Genomic DNA, 18013 nt, shown 5'->3' on the forward strand with positions numbered 1-18013 from the left:
CCCAAGAAATCTGGATTCAGAGTCCATGCTCATAAGTACTAAGACAATAGAGTCTCTCTGAGCCCCCACTTCCTCATCCATAGAATGGTGATGATACAGTGATTGTGAGGATTAACTTAGAAATGAGAAGGCACTTGAGTACGAGGCCTAGCCCATAAGAAGTACTCTATTAAAAAAGTGAGTATTTTTTATTAACAAATATTTATAATCCCCTTTAAGTAGGTATTATAACCACTCACTTGACATATGAATAAACTGAGTCTCAGAGAGGCGTAGTCATTTATCCAGAGTCACACTGCATTTTCAAGTGGCATTTCTAGGACTTACGCCAGGCCTGTCTCACTCCAAATTTCATGCTCCTGAACTACTAAGCTTGAGGTTCTTCTTCCCACTCCCTGACTTGGGGCTCAGACTAATCATAGCTAGAGCTCCAGCCAGTGGGAAGGACTGGAGGGTTTTCTAGTGACCAAGTGTATTAGTCTGTTCTCACACTGCTAATAAAGACATACCCAGGACTGGGTAATTTTTAAAGGAAGGCGGTTTAATTGACTCACAGTTCAGCATGGCCAGGAGGCGTCAGGAAACTTACAATCATGGCGGAAGGGGATGCAAACACATCCTTCTTCACATGGCGGCAGCAAGGAAAAGTCCCGAGCAAAAGGGAGAAAGCCCCCTTATAAAATAATCAGATACGATGAGAACTCACTATCACGAGAACAGCAGCCTGCGAGTAACCGCCCCTGTCATTCAGTTACCTCCCACTCCCATGTGATTATGGGAACTACAATTCTAGATGAGATTTGGGTGGGGACACAGCTGAACCATATCATCAAAGTTACTCCCCTGCCTGGCCAAAGCTGCAAAAGGGGGTTGAGGCTCCTACCAGCAAAAGCTTAGCCATGCATAAATCCTTCCTTTCTCTCCTCTCAGGGTCCCAAGGAGAAGCGGATCTTGTCCTCCAGCACTGGGGGCAGGAATGACCAAGGAAAGAGGTGAGGCTTGCCCACACCCTCTGCCTCTTTGCCCTTCCCCACCTCCACCTGGGGCCTCTTCCACACAAGTTTGACTTATCCATTAGGCACAGGAGGCGCAGTGTTGAGGGCCCACAACACATTTTGGGATCCATGATAGTGTTTTCATTTCTTTTAAAATTAAAAGAAAAAAATCAATATAATCCAACTTGGATTATATTTGTCTTTATACCAATGTACTTATTAAAGATATTTTTTAAATATTTTGGAAGTGGCCAGTGAAGGCAGAGCCTAGGGCTCTTGAAAGTCCTAATGAAACTCAGCTTGAAAACACACACACACACACACACACACACACCCAGATGCCTGTAGGCCATGTGGGCTAGAGTTTACTGAAAACAAACTTCAAAGCCTTAGTAATAGAAAAGCCCTGGAGGCAGCTTTTCTTTCTCAGCTTCAAAACCCTCTCCCCTGCAGTCCCACAGCCTCTTGGAGAGGGAGACCTGTGTTGGGGGAGGGACATCTGGGTTCCCATACTTCTTCCCCTGGCATTAGTGCCCCAGGGCATTGACGGTCCTTTCCTTCAGAGAGCAGCCCAGGCCATGCTTATGGCTAGATGGGCACTGGAAAGACCTTGCCTCTCTTTCTCCACTTTCTCCTTCCTGGCCAATCAGGTGACTTCTCACAAATGACCCTGTCGTGCCTCTGCTGGGAAGCCTTTTGAAAAATTCAAACAGGCATTGCAGCTCTTCTCATAACCCAGCCTGGGCCTGCAGCTGGCTCAGGGCCAGTCCCCTCCACTGCCAGGAACAGTGGGTTTGGGTACATGGGGACCTTTCTCAAAACTAATTTTAAAAAAATATCATTAGCTCTTCTGATTACAAAAGCAACACTAGTCTCTTGCAAAAGATTCAAACTCTTCAGAAATGTATAAAGTAAAAAAAAACAATTTCTATAATCCTGTACCCCTCTCCCGCTGAACAGTTTGGGGTACATCCTTCCAGACCTTTTTCTAAACATGTGTTAACTATACTCACAGATGCACATTTCCCCCACCCTCCCCACTTCGTACACACCCCGCTAGGGTTGACTCCATATAGCTGTTTTGAAGTAGGGACATTTTGACACAGAGACATTTGACTTTGGCTAAAAATAAATGATTAAACTTTCAGGGGTTTTTTTGTTTGTTTGTTTGTTTTTTGGTTTTTTTGTTTGTTTGTTTGTTTAAATTAACAAGTACTGTAATGGATAAAACAGATGTTGCTCCCTTAACCCTGAGCCTGTACTTGGTTCCATTCTCAACACCTCCCTGCTCATCCCCGTAGCCAGTTGGGCTGCTACAGTGACTTATTTCGTGCATGTTGGATGGGCCTGAACATTACACTGGATCGAAGGCCAGCGTGTCAGTTGCCTTCCACTCTAGCCAAGGACCCCCCTCTACCCCCAGAGAGAAGTATACTGAGCCCCTTTTCTTTCTCCCCAGGTACTACCATGGCATGGAATATGAGACGGACCTCACCCCGCTTGAAAGCCCCACACACCTCATGAAATTCCTGACAGAGAACGTGTCTGGAACCCCGGAGTACCCAGATTTGCTCAAGAAGAATAACCTGATGAGCTTGGAAGGGGCCTTGCCCACCCCTGGCAAGGCAACTCCCCTCCCTGCAGGCCCCAGCAAGCTGGAGACCGGCTCTGTGGACAGCTACCTGTTGCCCACCAGTGATATATATGATAATGGCTCCCTCAACTCCTTGTTTGAGAGCATTCATGGGGTACCGCCCACACAGCGCTGGCAGCCAGACAGCACCTTCAAAGATGACCCACAGGAGGTGAGGGCCCATCCCCATTTCCCTATAGCATAGATATGTGTGTGCATGTACAGAAGGAGAGAAGATAGTGAACAGATCAGAGCTTTGGAATCCATGGGGGAAAGCATCCTAGAGCTGAGACAGGATTGCCATGTACTATTGTCCAAGTTGTACACTGTACAACCTGCATAGCTGTAATGCACAGCCCTGGGCTGAGGCTTGCCGGAGTGAATGTGATCATTTATTCTCTTGGGGCTGTGTTTCTCTGCAGTCGATGCTCTTCCCGGATATCCTGAAAACCTCCCCGGAACCCCCATGTCCAGAGGACTACCCCAGCCTCAAAAGGTAACTTGGTCTCCCTGGACCCTCAGACACCTGGGCAGTGGGCAGGAGGCTGCAGACAGAGCCCCACACTGTCCCCAGGGCATAGCAGGCACAATCAATTAATGAGAAGTGGGAGATGAAGGCAGATAGATAGAGGGAGAGAGAACAATTCCCACTTCCTGTCCCTGGGCTGTGACAGGGAGCTCAGAACTTGTACCTTATCAGAAAACTGAGGTTCTTTTATCCTTAGTTGCCCCTGGTTTTGTCACCTCTCAAGGTTCTCTCTAATTTTCACTGGGCCCTCATTATTCAGCAGTATTGTGGCTCAACAAAGCCATTAAATAGAACCCCAACATTGAAGAAACTGGGGCCCAAGGAAGTAAAGTTATTTTCCAAGGTCGGACAGCAAGTCTATAACACAGCCTCAGGCTTCCTGCCCCACTGTTCTCTAGGGTACTTCCTGCCTGGGAGCCCAGCCTCACTGTCCTCTCCCTCCTCCCTGCAGTGACTTTGAATACACCCTGGGCTCCCCCAAAGCCATCCACATCAAGTCAGGCGAGTCACCCATGGCCTACCTCAACAAAGGCCAGTTCTACCCCGTCACCCTGCGGACCCCAGCAGGTGGCAAAGGCCTTGCCTTGTCCTCCAACAAAGTCAAGGTGCGTTGGCGTGGAGCAGCTTCGGAAGGGCTGGAATGGGGCAAGATATACCTCCTCCTTGGGCTAGCCACGGACCCTGGGGAAAGGCTGTTTGATAATAGCCCATGGCCGCAGGGCTGGGGAAACTGAGGCAAAAGGGCAGGCCACTGGACCCAGGCTCTAGGAAGAGGCCGGGAGTGACTGTGACCAACTGTGCTTGTAGAGTGTGGTGATGGTTGTCTTCGACAATGAGAAGGTCCCAGTGGAGCAGCTGCGCTTCTGGAAGCACTGGCATTCCCGGCAACCCACTGCCAAGCAGCGGGTCATCGACGTGGGTGAGAGCCTTCTCAAGCCTCCATTCCAGCTCTTCTCTCTCCCCCCACCCCGCACCAGTCAGGCCTTTTTCTTGCTCACCCCTGTTTCCCTACCCAGCTCTGACCTCTGTCTCCAGGTCAAACACTGTGGGGTTTGCCAGGATTTGCATCTGTTGACGAGAAGTCGTGGCCTCTCTTCTGTATTGCTTTGGGATAAACAGGGCCCTGGGGACCCTAGCAGTGTGAAATAAATAGGCCCCTGAGATGCTGGCCTGTTTGTCCCCATCAGGAGGCTGATGAAGACACAAAGGGACAAGATAAGGTGCAGGCAGCAGGTGGTTCAGAAGGCCTGAGGCACAGCACAGGATGTTCAGCTTTTGGGAGCTGGGCAGAGGAAAGGCTCTCTGTGGGTGCCACCTGGTCCCCATCCCTAGCCCTGAAACAAGTGGGAGGCACAGCCCACCCTCAAGTCTTCAGCTTCTGGCTCCCTTACTCCCTTCCTGGCTGTGTGACCTGTGTCACCTCACCTTCCTGAGCCTCAGTTTGTTCACCTCTCAAACGGGCTGAGGCCAGCTGCCTTGCCTGCTTACAGTGCTGATTTCTGCTTTGGAGCTGTGTGCACTGGGGAACACGATACACACAGGGGACTGTTTAACGATTTGTCCGAGAGGCTGGACAGCACAGTAGTAAGGAGCATGGGTTCAGGAGCCAGACAGATCGGAGCTCCAGCCTCTACTCTGCCTTTTATTAGCTGAGTGACCTTAGCCAAGTAACCAAACCTCTCTGAGCTTCGTTTTCCTCATATAAACTGAATATTCAAAGCATAGTTGTGAGGATGAACTAAGGGCTTAGCGTGTTGTAAGTGCTGAAGGAATGGTACTTGCTAATCCTACTACTTTTGCTATTGCTCTTACTACCCCTATTACTGTTGTTACCATACCGCTGCTGCCGCTTCATCTGGGAGAACTCTCAAATCACAGCCATGGTGAAAAGTACAACCTCCACCCCCAATATGATGAGTCTATTTGGCAAAGCCTGGGGCTTGGGGCAGATCTGCTTCTCAGGCTGGATCTGTTTTCCCATCTGTAATCCAGGGCACAGGAATCCCTTTTCCTCCCTGGATTGAAGTGTGGTTCTTGGGGGAGAGGATGTATGCCCCTGCCAAGAGTCAGGCCCAGTCAAGTGGCCCCAGATCCCTTCCTTCCTGATTCTGCTTCTGGTCTCCTGTGATTTCAGCTGACTGCAAAGAAAACTTCAACACTGTGGAGCACATCGAGGAGGTGGCCTACAATGCGCTGTCCTTTGTGTGGAACGTGAATGAAGAGGCCAAGGTCAGTGCTGAGGGCAGTGGCTGGGATGGGACTGGGCTGCCCGGAAGTCCCTATTCTGGGGGAGAGGCTTTCTTGCACCTAGGAGAGTGGCATTTGCTCTGACGAGTGTACCCATGGAGGAGGCAGGACGTAGTGTGGTGTGGAAGCTCAGGCTTTGGAGCCAGGCAGGCTGGGTCTGCATCCCACCTTTCCACCTGTTGGTCCAAAGTGTGACTTTGGGCCAGTGCCTTAGTCCCTCTGAGCCCCGGTTGTTTTGCCTATAAAATAGGAGTGGCATCATAGCACCAACTGGTAGGTTGTAGTGAGGAGCAGGTGAGATAAGTAACAGGTAGAGCATACACCTGGCCCAAAAGTGGCAGCTGTTGATATTACTCCAGTCCACCCATTTGCTAGATGGGAAAACTGAGCCTTCTGCATGGTCACACAGCAAGCCACTGGGGGCACCCAGGTTTCCTGACTTCTTGGCCAGTGCAGAATGTCACATGCAGGAGAAATGCGAAGGAGTCCGGTGAATGAGGGCTTGAATCCCAGTTATCTCACTTCTCTGAGCTCATAAAAATGAGAACAGTAACCTGCCTGCTAGGATTGGAGTGCAGACCCCACAAGATCATGCATGTCTACAAACCGGAGAGGCCTGAGAGATGGAGCCTCTGGTGATGTTTTCATGCCACTAGTTAAGCTGTTAAGATCCTTCCAGCTTTAGTGCTTGAGCCCAGCCGCGGGCTTGCCGTGTGCTCATGGGCCTCGCTGTGTCTTAGTTTGCTGTTTAGAGAGCCGGCCTGGTGGAGAGGCACTAGTGTGGGAGTCGGGAGCTGAGTACCTTTGGCCTGTCCCTTCTCTCCCTGGACCAGGCTTACCTCACTCACCAGGGTCAGGTCCAGCTCATCTCAGGGGCATTTCTGGCCTGGAGAGGCTGGGGAGCTAACTCCTGCCTCTCTGCCTGCCTCCAGGGATGGCCAAGCTGCCTGGAGAAGATGGAGGTGCAGGAGCTCAGAAAACACAAAGGGAGCACAAAGGCAGGGATTATTATTATTCAGACAGGCACCGACTGGAGGAGAAGCTGGGGCCTCGGGTTCAGGGAGGTGGGGAGTTTCATGGGAAGGGAGAAATGGGTTTCGGTGGGGATTTTCTCACAGCCTCTTAAGCCCCCAGGCTTGGGTCTTTCTCAGGTGCGAGCTGGGCGGGGGCTGCATGAGGGCAGAGCTGGCTGAGGGGGAGGTATGTCTGGCATGTGCCTGGGGGCCTGGGCCGCACAGCCAGGGAAAGAAGGGGGTCTGCTCAGACACACCCCCTACATCCTGTTTGGGTCAGGGTCATTTCCAAAGGAAATGTTCCAAAGACCAGGGAACAGCCTGCGGTGCAGGGGCCGGGGTTCCCATGGAGCCCCGGAGAAGGACAATCACCAGGTGATCTTGCCAGGGTTTGCCCAGCTGAGACCGACCCCAGGCGACCATCAATTGGGCATAGGCTTTGGGATGAGACTTCCAGCTGTCCCTCTCATGGCAATAGTCACAACATATCAAGCATACATCCCCCGACAGCCTCACAAGATAGGTTTCATTATCCTCATTCTGCAGACAAGGAAACTGAGGCTCAGTGAGGTGAAAGGATTTGTCTGAAGCCACACATAGCTAGTGAGCGGCAGAGCCCAGCTTCCTGCGGCAGGTGTGGGCGGCCCCACCGCCCGGCTCACTTTGTGATGCCTCACGCCTGACTCCCTGGGGGAACAGCAGCAATTATGGCCCTGCGCAGAGCTTCTAGTTCCCCGACTGTAAGATGGGGTGACTAGGACGCTCCCTTGCTGTGTGTGGGGTGGGATCAAATCAGTGGGCAGAACCTCTCACTAGAGGGTCCTGCTGTGGCTGGAGTGGGTGGCTGGGGTGGAGAGGGGCTGTGTCTCTGGACCAGCAGGAAAGTGGTGTCCCTGTGCTGGGGACAGGGGACACAGCCCTTTTCCACCTCCTTGTCCTGAGTTGCAGAAAAATGAGGCTCTGGATCTTAAGCTCCTACAGGACTCTTGACATCCCCCCCAGTCTCCACCCCTTGGGCTGCCCTTGGCAGTCTAGCAGAAACGTACCAACAGAGGTGAAGGGCCTGGGCTGTGAGTCTGGGCTCAAACCCCTGCTGCACCACACACTGCCCGTGTCACCTCGGGAAAGTTGCCCCCCGCCGAGCATCAGCTCCCCATCCGTGAAAGAGGAGTGCTGATGTTTGCCTTCTAGGGGCCCAGTGAGACGTAAGGGTGAGCAGCAGGCACACAGAACGCTAGAAAAACAGGATCACTGTGGGACGGTGGGGCTGGCCACCTGGGCAGGCCACTTACCCAGCGGCCTCCTCTGTCTCCAGGTGTTTATTGGCGTAAACTGTCTGAGCACAGACTTTTCCTCACAAAAGGGGGTGAAGGGTGTCCCCCTGAACCTGCAGATTGATACCTATGACTGTGGCTCAGGCACTGAGCGCCTGGTACACCGTGCTGTCTGCCAGATCAAGATCTTCTGTGACAAGGTGACTGGACCGGGCAGACCCTCTGCTGGGTCCCGGGGAGGTAGAAGGGCCAAGCCCTGACCCGTGCATCCTCCTAGCCTCTCTGGGTTGTCTGTCTCTGTTTTTCTATCCCTTCTCCTCCTTCTTCTCTGTCTTCTCCTCCACCCCCACTCCTCCATCTCTCTGTCTCTCTGAGTTTCTTCTTTTCTGTCTTCTGTCTGTCTGCCTCTCTCATGGTCTCTACTGACCTCAGGCAAGCAGGGCCAGGCCCCACTGGCCAGGCTGGGCCAGGTAAGTGCTGGTACCTTCCCATTTCCTGGTCTTGTTCTGGAAAAAAGAAGGACCAGAAGCCTGGCCCATATTTAAGATGCAAGGCAGCAGCTGTGAAAGTAGCTAGCCCCTCCCAGGCCCTTGGTGACCCTCTCTCCTTCTCCCCTGCAGGGAGCTGAGAGGAAGATGCGCGATGACGAGCGGAAGCAGTTCCGGAGGAAGGTCAAGTGCCCTGACTCCAGTAACAGTGGTCAGTGGGGATCCAGGGCCTGGGTGGGTTGGTCTGGCGTGAAGGGGAAAAGGAGACCAGAGGTGGGAGGGACCTGAGTGGAAGGACCTGGGGGCACATGGGCTTCCTTCTCCCATCAGGCGTCAAGGGCTGCCTGCTGTCAGGCTTCAGGGGCAATGAGACGACGTACCTTCGGCCAGAGACCGACCTGGAGACGCCACCTGTGCTGTTCATCCCCAACGTGCACTTCTCCAGCCTGCAGCGTTCTGGAGGGGTGAGGCCAGGGCTGGGGTCTCGGGGAGGGGCCGAGAGAGGGTCCTGGCTCCTGGGTGGGGCCTGCCTTAGTGCAGACCGGTGGGGAGCAGCCTGCCACTCAGCCAGTTTCAAGACCTTTATTGAATCACAGGGGTTTAAACATGTAGTTATGGTCCTATAGCTTCAGTGACCTATTGAACTGAAGAGAAGACTGTTATGAAGAAACAGATATCGTAACCATTAAAATGTTCATGGTTAGGGCACACAAAGAGGAGGCTTCTGATATCTGACCCCAAATTTGACTGCAGCCACATGGAATTCTCATGGCAGCACTTGGGGTGCTCACCGTGTGCCAGGTGTGGCTCTGAGCACTTCCCAGGCATCACCTTCCTTACCCTTCTCTACAGCCCTGTGAAGTCAATAATAATGTCTCCCTGGATCCGTGGGGTAGAAATGGAGGCACAGAGAAGTTAAGAAACCTCCTGAGATTGCATAGCTAGTGAGTGGCAGAGCCAGGATCTGGACTGAGGCACCTGTTCGGAATCCACACCTTTCCCCACTAGCTGCTCCGCCTCTCAAGCAGCCGGGACTGAGTGCCTGGCAGCCAGGAGTGGGCTGGGTTCCCCGTGACAGCTGTCCTCCGAGAGACTGCACCTACCCCCTTTTCCAGGCACGGTCCCACAGCAATTCAGTGGCAGGGTCAAGACCCCAGAGCCTGTCTCCCAGTGCCCTTCCTCTGGAGAGTCTGAGCACTTCCTTCCTTTAGGGGTACAGCTCCGCACTGTTTCCTCAGGAATGTTTATACAAATGGACCTCGGTGTACAAGGCATGTTTAGTGTATTGACTTAGGACAGTGAGGTAGACAGTGGCGCTGAGAAGAGCAGCCAGTGCTGACAGAGCTTGGCACAGGCGCAGAGCACTGCCTGTGTCCCTCCTCTCTCTGCCGCCTTGGGAGCAGCACTGTGGCCCCACAGCACAGGCGGTTGTGTGAACCTGTTCTCTCTTGACTCTCCTCACTCTCTCACCAACTAGAGGCCCTAAGTAAGGAGATGACCACTCAGGGTGAAGGCCCCTGTGGCTAGGTTGACAGTCAACCTGTGGGGGCTGAGGGCAGGCCAGTCTCCACACCTGTGAGCCTGGGAGAGGGGAAGCCCAGGGCAACAGCCAACAGAGAGCCTGAGTTTGAACCCCGACTCCTCCTCCTGCCGTGTGTGTCATCTCTAGAGGCTCTCTGCTCTCTCTAGGCCTCGGCTTCTTACCTCACAAGACTGGGTAATGCCTGCCCCAGACCGACAGTGCCAGGTACACTGTAGGGTCCAAGAAGAGGGCCTGTGGCCAGGCTTAGTGGCACACACCTGTAATCCCAGCTACTTGGGAGGCTGAGGCGGCAGCATTGCTTCAGCCCAGGAGGTCGAGGCTGCAGCGAGCTGTGATGGTGGGACTGCGCTCCAACCTGGGAGACTTCCCTCCAGCAAAAAAAACAAAAAACAAAAAAAAAAAACCCCTCTTCCCATCGCCCCCTTGGCCCGCAGCTCCAACTGCCTAGATACTGGCCACAGGACCATCTGCAATTCCCGGCCCTTCTGGGCATGCTGGGGCCCAGGTGGGGCTCAGGGCGGCTCTGCTCTGACAACACGGCTTTAGCACCTCCTGTGTGTTCACTGAGTCCCTGACCCGTCCAGCTTGGGCTGGGTGATTCCTTTCCACTCAACATCTCAGGTCACCTAAGGGCACTTGTCTGAGCAGAATGGGCTAGAAAGGCATTGTAACAGTATTCTCCCCACCTCCCACCAAAAATATTCCTCCCAGAGAGCCTCCAGCAGCCAGGGGCCCCTCTCATCTTCTGTGTGTGATGGAAAATGTCTTTTTCGCTTCATTGCAGGCAGCCCCCTCGGCAGGACCCAGCAGCTCCAACAGGTATGGAGAGCAGCAACCACACGCCTCCCTCCACACCTGTGTCCCCTCCACACCTGTGTCCCCTCCACACCTGTGCCCCCTCCACACCTGTGCCCCCTCCACACCTGTGCCCCCTCCACACCGGTGCCCCCTCCACACCTGTGTCCCCTCCACACCTGTGCCCTTCCACACCTGTGCCCCCTCCACACCTGTGCCCTTCCACACCTGTGCCCTTCCACACCTGTGCCCCCTCCACACCTGTGCCCCCTCCACACCTGTGCCCCCTCCACACCTGTGCCCCCTCCACACCTCTGCCCTTCCACACCTGTGTCCCCTCCACACCTGTGCCCTTCCACACCTGTGCCCCCTCCACACCTGTGCCCCCTCCACACCTGTGCCCTTCCACACCTGTGCCCCCTCCACACCTGTGCCCCCTCCACACCTGTGCCCTTCCACACCTGTGCCCCCTCCACACCTGTGCCCTTCCACACCTGTGCCCCCTCCACACCTGTGTCCCCTCCACACCTGTGTCCTTCCACACCGGTGTCCCCTCCACACCTGTGCCCTTCCACACCTGTGTCCCCTCCACACCTGTGTCCCCTCCACACCTGTGCCCCCTCCACACCTGTGCCCTCTGTACCATGCCCATTGCCCCTAGCCTACTTTTATCCCTGTTCCTTGTAAGCTAGGGCGTGGGGCCAGAGGAGGAAGCCACAGGCTTCCTACCCCAGCTCCCAAGCTAGATCCATGCTCCTTTCACACTGAAACTGCCTGGGTTTTTATGGGTTTGTTTTATGTGAAAAGTTGGCGAATCTCTGGCGAGACACCCGCTTGTAAAAAAGGGAAAGGAAAAGAGTCTGTGGCAGTGCAGATTCAGAGAGAAAAGGGAAGCTGTGCTGGAGGCTTAGGGGGTGAAAACCCTCCATCTCCTTCCCCAACACACACCCACTGGGGGGCCTAGCTGGGGCCTAGGAAGGGCCTTCGTGTCCTTCCTTCTGTCAGCCACAAACTTAGTGCCCTGAGCAGTCCCTTCCCCTCTCTGAGCCTCAGCCTACACATTTGTCAGATGAGGAAAACAGCCTTGAGAGGGTGAGGAGGGTGGCGTGGATATGGAATCTTCGTAAGTGGGAAAGCGCTTTATGAAGATCATTTGTTGTTGTGATCAGTTTCTTCCCTATGAACAAAATGTACTTTTCAGATGGTGCTTTCACCCCAAATTGTGTCACCTGTCACCTCACAACAGCCTAAGAGTTAGGCAAGCAGGGTTATTGCCCTACTTTATGGATGAGGAAACTGAGGCTCAGAGAAGTGAAGTGCCTTCTAGTCACACAGCTGTTAAGTCACGGCAGCAGGACTGGCACCCAAGTCTGTCTTATTCCAAAGCCCACAGTCCTTCCATCCCCACTGCCTCACATCTGACCTGAATTCTTTTAAAAAGGAACGATGATGATGACGATGAGTCCACATTTATTGAGGCCCTACTGTGCATCGCAGCGTTCTAAGAGCAGTGTGCATGGTCTCCTGTGGCCTCACACCACTCTATGAAGTATTGCTATCATTGCTTTCTCATCACCCCATTTTATAGATGCACCCAGGTCACACAGCTAGTGCGTGGCAGGGCTGGGATTTGAACCCAGGCAGTCCAACTCCAGACCTGCTGCTTTATCCCCACTGTCCCTCTGCTTTGTGTCCACCCTTGTGTTTTCTTCCCCATTTCTAGGGTCCCTGGAGGCCCAGCAGGGTCTTTCAGCCTCTAGGGGCCCCCGAGTTCCTCACAAGTTCCCCCACTACCATCCCCACAGGCTGCCTCTGAAGCGTACCTGCTCGCCCTTCGCTGAGGAGTTTGAGCCTCTGCCCTCCAAGCAGGCCAAGGAAGACGACCTTCAGAGAGGTGACCGCCCGCCCTCCACATTTACTCACTGAGCCCCCCCCAGCTTCCCCCTCCCTCATGGCGTCCTGGAGAGGGCACGAGGAGCTGCCTTACCCCTTGGAGCTAGGTTTAGGTCAAGACTTGGGGGTGGGGGTAAGGAGGGCACCTCAGGCCTCTTGGAGAGACCACCACAGGACTGGTGGCTTCTGTCTCCTGAACTCGTGTGGACGTGGGCACCCTGGGCAGCTGGCATAGTCAACAGGCTCAGTATGCTGGGCGGGTCCCCCTCCCCCACTTTTTCTAATGGGGAGTGGGAGAAGGGTGGGGTTTTGTTGTCTGGCTTTCTGGCTTTGACCCTCTAAATCTGTGACTTCTCGGGGTGGGGAACAAGCCCAAACCTCTGGGGGCTGTAGCTGACCGTCAGAAAGCAACCAACTGGCAGCTAAGCTCAAAAGCTTCCAGCAGCCGTGAATCGAGCTATGCGCGGCAGCTCGTGTTTCCAGACACCGCCATCAATTCCCACAATGACTCTATGAAACAGCGGACAGAGCCTCCATTTTATAAACAAATACAATGAGACTCCGTGATGTTAACATCACGTTTGCAAGGTCACCTGGCTGGCAGGTAGTAGAGCAGGGGTTCAGACACCCTCACATCAGCACAGCTTAAGAAGATACATGGGAATCTGCAGAGCTGGCTGAAGGGCGTCCCAGCTGGGCACAGACCCTCAGCAGAAGTCAGTCTTCAAGTAACGTTTTCAGATTCCGCAGCCCCTGACATGATCCTGTTCACATTCTCTTCCTTGCACTCCTCAAGCTGCCCCTTTCTTTTCAGTTCTGTTGTATGTGCGGAGGGAGACTGAGGAGGTGTTTGACGCCCTCATGTTGAAGACCCCAGACCTGAAGGGGCTGAGGAATGCGGTAAGCTGCCTGTGGACCCCGCCCACCATGGCAGACCCCCTCTAGGCTCCTGTCCCCACTCCTCACCATGCAGTTCTGATTTCCCACAGGAGGGAACCTTGGCTTGCCGGTGGCCTACCCGTCCCACCCTGTTCAGGGGGCCTGAGGGGCCCTGCCGATGGGGGTGTGCCTCCGCGATGTTATCTCCCAGTCAGAACCCTGACTGCACCCTGGGAATCGCACACACCATAAATCCTCCTTAATCTGATGGCTGCTGTCTGACAGGCCAGGGTTTTTTGTTGGCTTTGTAAACCTGTTTCTGTTTTAATGGGAATGGAACCCAAAAAGGCCAGGCCCCAGAGACGCTCTCTTTCTTTCCCAGGGGGCCTCATTCCGCCCGCTTGTGGCTGGCTGGGGGCCACTGGCTGGGGTGGCCAAAGGCAATGTCTGTGCAAGGAGACCTTCCCCAGCCCCCTAAACCACCAGAGAGCGGGCAAAACAGCCCAGTCCTGAGTAAAACCCATAGCCAGCTTTGTGGCTCCACCAAAACTAAGCAAACAGCCTCCACCAGGGCCAGCTGTGTCTGAAGGTAGAACCCCTCAGAAAAGCCAGATGGTGTCAAGATTTCAGGCTGGCAGAGTGAAAATGGCATCAAATAGTAACACTAGCTGACCTTTATTGAAGGCCCACTATGTGCCAGGCAGTTGGTCAGACATGTCACCTGTGCTGGCTCATCATGTGCCCTTAACAACCCTGAAAAGTGGGTACTATTCGTATCTCCTCATTTCCTGAGGATACAGCCTCTGAGAGGTCGGGTGACTTGCCAGGGTTCCTCAGCTCCAGGTGACAGAGCCGGGATGCCAGCCCAGGCTCTCCTCACACTGCTCGTGCTCTTTACACATCGTCAGCCCTGCTTGGCATCAGCCCCAGGAAGTTGGGCTCACAAAGACCATTAATGTCACCTAAATATGGACTCAGAGGCTTTGGACAATACCTTAAAGGGTCAGCTCCCCATCTAGTGCCTGCGCTCCCTCTCTCCAGCACTTCCAAGCTGGTGCCCACTTCTGACCTGTGTACTTCTAGGAATGGAGAGTTCACTACCTGGGGGGCAGCCATGGTGTCTTTGTCCAATTTGTCCAATTTGGGGTGAGACAGTTCCTGAGTTCTTCCTTAGACTGACTTGAGATCTTCTTCCTGGTAGCCTTCAGTCACATCATCATGAAAAGAAATAGTAGTCTAAGAACTTTTCTTGCCAGGAGGAATCTCTGTTAGGGCAGAGAATAACTGAGAAGTTGAACCCGATCCTTTTTCTAAAATGCCAGAGAGGATGACCTCTACCTGAAACCCAGGACCTGAGGTTTGCTGCAGCTTCTAGGCAGCTGGTACTAATCCACACCGATGTCTTACAGAGCTGTTACCCTGGCACAGGCACTGGGCTGAGCCCTTTACGTATTTGTCTCAGTTCATGTGCAGAACTACCCTGTGTGTACATCCTATTACTATGCCCATTTTACAAGTAAGGAAACGAGGCTCAGAGAAGTAAGAGTGACCTGTCCAATGTTCTGCATGTTCAGGTGGCTCAGCTGGGACCAGACTGGATCTGCCTGCCCCAGAGGAATCTTCAGAAGCTCTGGGGAGACAGGCTGATGCTGGCTCTGTCATCTCAGGCAGGTCACTCAACAAGCCTCTGACCCATAGTCTCCTCATGCAGGGAACTAAGTTCCAACATTTTCGGATGTGATGGAGTCAGTTAACCTGGGGTCTAGGCCTTGGGTGCGTGGCTTATCCTGTTTGAGCTCCGCATGCTCGCCCATCAAATGGGGTTAATAATTCTGGCCTAGACGGGGCAGATGTCTGGGCTTTCCCCTGTCACAGCAGGGCAAGAAGCATCCTCATTGCTCTGCTTCTAAAAAAAACGACACTGACCGCTTATTCAGGTCTCAGTATGCGCCAGGAGCTGTCCTAAGTGTTTAATGTGGATCAATCCACTTCATTCTTCCAGCAACCCTCTGAGGTGGGCACTGTTTCTGTGTCCACAGGTAGCTTGCACGAGGCCGGCCAGCTGGTACGTGGGTGCACCCGCAGCACTAGGACAGTTTCAGTGTCTGATGGACCAGTTCAGGGCAGTGATAGATGCTCTTCAGGATATTTTTCAGCCACTAAAAATGCTGCTTGACAACTGTTTGTTGTGATATAGGAAGGATGATAAGTAAAAAGATACATAAAACCAGGTGGAGCCTAGAAACATTTATACACATAATCGTACACATGAAGAAAAGATGGGAAGACACATACTCAGTGTCTGTCTCTGAGAAACAGGATTATAGATGGTTGTAATTTTCTTCTTCATATTTGTCCACAATATGCATATATTTTACTTTTGTAATCAGGAAGTAAAAAAAGTGATGGCATAAAAGACTTGTCTAAATCTAGCGTGGGCAGCAGGCAATGAATCACCTATCTTTTCCTTCCAGATCTCTGAGAAGTATGGGTTCCCTGAAGAGAACATTTACAAAGTCTACAAGAAATGCAAGCGAGGGTGAGTGCCTAGTTCACCCTCCCCCAGCTGGTTGCTCAGTGCTGAGCAATGTTTGTACTTGGCCTTTGTGAAGGGGCTGAGGGGCTGTGGAGTTGGGGTGGACAGCCCCCCAGCCAGGCCAGGGCCACTGGTCACCTCTCCATCTGCAGAGACAAGCCATGGGTCACAATTGGGAAGGATGGGAGTGGGAGACAAGTGGAAGGGTCTTTACATATGATCTGCTGTGTGGGGTGGAGAGAGAAGTGGAGGGTCATGTGTCAGAAGACCCAGGTTCAAGGCCACTGGGAAATCCAGCCATTTGATTATAATGATTATAGTGACCACCATCCACTTGACCACTCACTATGTGTCAGACACTAGGCTGAACACACCCCACTTAACCCTCACAGCCACACTAAGAGTCCTTATTTGACAGATAAGGAAACTGAGGCTCAGAGGTAATAAGCAGTGTTCAGGGGCAGGAGAAGTGGATCAAAGGCATGAGGCAGGCAGGCCCAACAAAGTTGCTACTAACAGAGCCGTAGGCAGGAAGGGAGTGGCTGGCGATGAGTCTGGAAAAGGAATTGTGATTGGGAGTCATTTTGAGGGAATCCAGCCAGGGGTGCTCCACAGGCCTCCTCCACCTTTGCTAGCCAGACTAGGCCAAGAGTAAAGCTGTACCCTCTAGGGGCAGGCAGCGCCTGGCTGCCTACCGTGGGCTCCTGAGGACCACAGTACCTTTGTTGTCTGCTCAGAAGATCCCTTGGGAAAGAGAGGTAGGGTCACATGGTAACTGTCCTCCAGACATCTGTCCCCTGGTCAGAGTCAGTGAGCCTGGCCTCTGCAGCCCTTCCTGAGTAGGTGACTTCACCAGCCTGGCATAGGGCCCCCAGACAGTGAGGAATTGTCACTGCTATTGCCAGCCCAGAGGCCCCGGAACCAGAGCCCTGGGAAATGCACTCCCAGCCCCTCTGCGCATAGCTCCAATCTGATCCTCTTGCTGTGGACAGTCTAACTCCAGCGACATTTGCTAGTAGCCCCTTGGAGGTGCTCAGCCGCTTGCCCTGTGGCTATTGCATGTGGATCTTTCTTTTTAGAAGACTCTGCAAAGTGAGGCAGGTTTTATACTCAAGCTGAGTCCCCATCTCATCAGGCCTAGAGGCCTGGCCGCCTTCCTCACAGGCCCAGCCCTGCCTTCCTTCCTCCTCCTTGGTTCCTACCTAGCCTTCCACAGAAGGCTGAGCGTGGGGCAAGGTGTCCGTCCCTGCAGCCCCTGGGAAGGGTTTTTTTTTGCTTTTAGTCGCATACATGTCTAGTTTTTTGTGTGTCTTTTTTTCCAAGTTTCGGTTTCCAACTGAGTCTCACATGCTCTGTAGAGTGAAATCCACCTCATGGCGAAGGGCAGGCTCTGCTTTGCCCAGACAAGCCCAGCCGCACTCTCCCTTCAGCACCGGTGCCCACGCCCCCTGGCTCCAGCCCCACCTGTGGCAGGCCTCCCTTACCAATCCCACTCCAGGCCAGGCTGTGTGATTGCGTGGGGGGGGGGGGGGGTGGGGGTGTGCATAAAGGATGTTCCCCAGCCCCACTGACTGAGTTGCCAGAGGCTTCCCCTTAAGCCCCAGCCAGCTATTGAAATCATAATTCTAAAACCTCCCATTCATGGGGCACTTCCTCCACACCAGGCACTGGGCTGCATCCCTCCCGAGCACCCACGGACCCTTTGAGCTGGGTATGATTATCTCCGTTTGTATGTATGGGGAAACTGAGGTCTGCAGTAGTTACAAGATCATGAGTTAGGAACTGGCAGAAGCATCCCCAATTTCTAAAGCCTGTACAGTCATCCACTGTGTTATCCTGCCTCCTGCTTGTTCCTCTAACCGCTAAGCAATGTGCAAATAAAGGATGCAGCCAGACTGCTCAGTTTATTTGTCCAGCACCATAGCCCAGGGCATCACTCAGCAGCCTTCAGAGGCACCCCACACACCCCCACGGCCATGAAAACCTCAGCCCCAGGACTGTCTGAAATGTCTGAATGACAGTGTTCCCCAAAATACCTCTTAGGAGAGGAGAGTCCAGGCTCATCTTCTGCCTGCCTCCAAGTCCTCATGTGAGAAACAGGAAATTCTGATCAAAGGCCTGGTTTATTTTCATGAAACCCTCCCGAAAGTCCTCTGGACGAAGGTGGATAGAATCAGCTTTACAGGCA

The 18013-nt window shown here is 53.4% G+C and overlaps 1 protein-coding gene across 4 annotated transcripts in view; it reads left to right on the forward strand.

Moving 5' to 3' along the window:
- The window catches only part of GRHL3 (grainyhead like transcription factor 3), a 45388-nt gene that overhangs the window by 14906 nt on the left and 12469 nt on the right, over positions 1-18013 (forward strand). For all 4 annotated transcript variants that reach the window (XM_025378298.1, XM_025378327.1, XM_025378317.1 and 1 more), the window contains exons 3-15: positions 931-992; positions 2455-2800; positions 3051-3124; positions 3609-3762; positions 3965-4076; positions 5292-5386; positions 7733-7891; positions 8312-8390; positions 8510-8643; positions 10507-10541; positions 12323-12411; positions 13225-13310; positions 15764-15828. In XM_025378298.1, the coding sequence (XP_025234083.1) occupies positions 931-992; positions 2455-2800; positions 3051-3124; positions 3609-3762; positions 3965-4076; positions 5292-5386; positions 7733-7891; positions 8312-8390; positions 8510-8643; positions 10507-10541; positions 12323-12411; positions 13225-13310; positions 15764-15828 (1490 nt within the window). The remainder of the gene's footprint in view (positions 1-930; positions 993-2454; positions 2801-3050; positions 3125-3608; positions 3763-3964; positions 4077-5291; positions 5387-7732; positions 7892-8311; positions 8391-8509; positions 8644-10506; positions 10542-12322; positions 12412-13224; positions 13311-15763; positions 15829-18013) is intronic.

Source organism: Theropithecus gelada, chromosome 1, assembly GCF_003255815.1.
Source record: "Theropithecus gelada isolate Dixy chromosome 1, Tgel_1.0, whole genome shotgun sequence".
NCBI classification, from domain to species: Eukaryota; Metazoa; Chordata; class Mammalia; order Primates; family Cercopithecidae; genus Theropithecus; species Theropithecus gelada.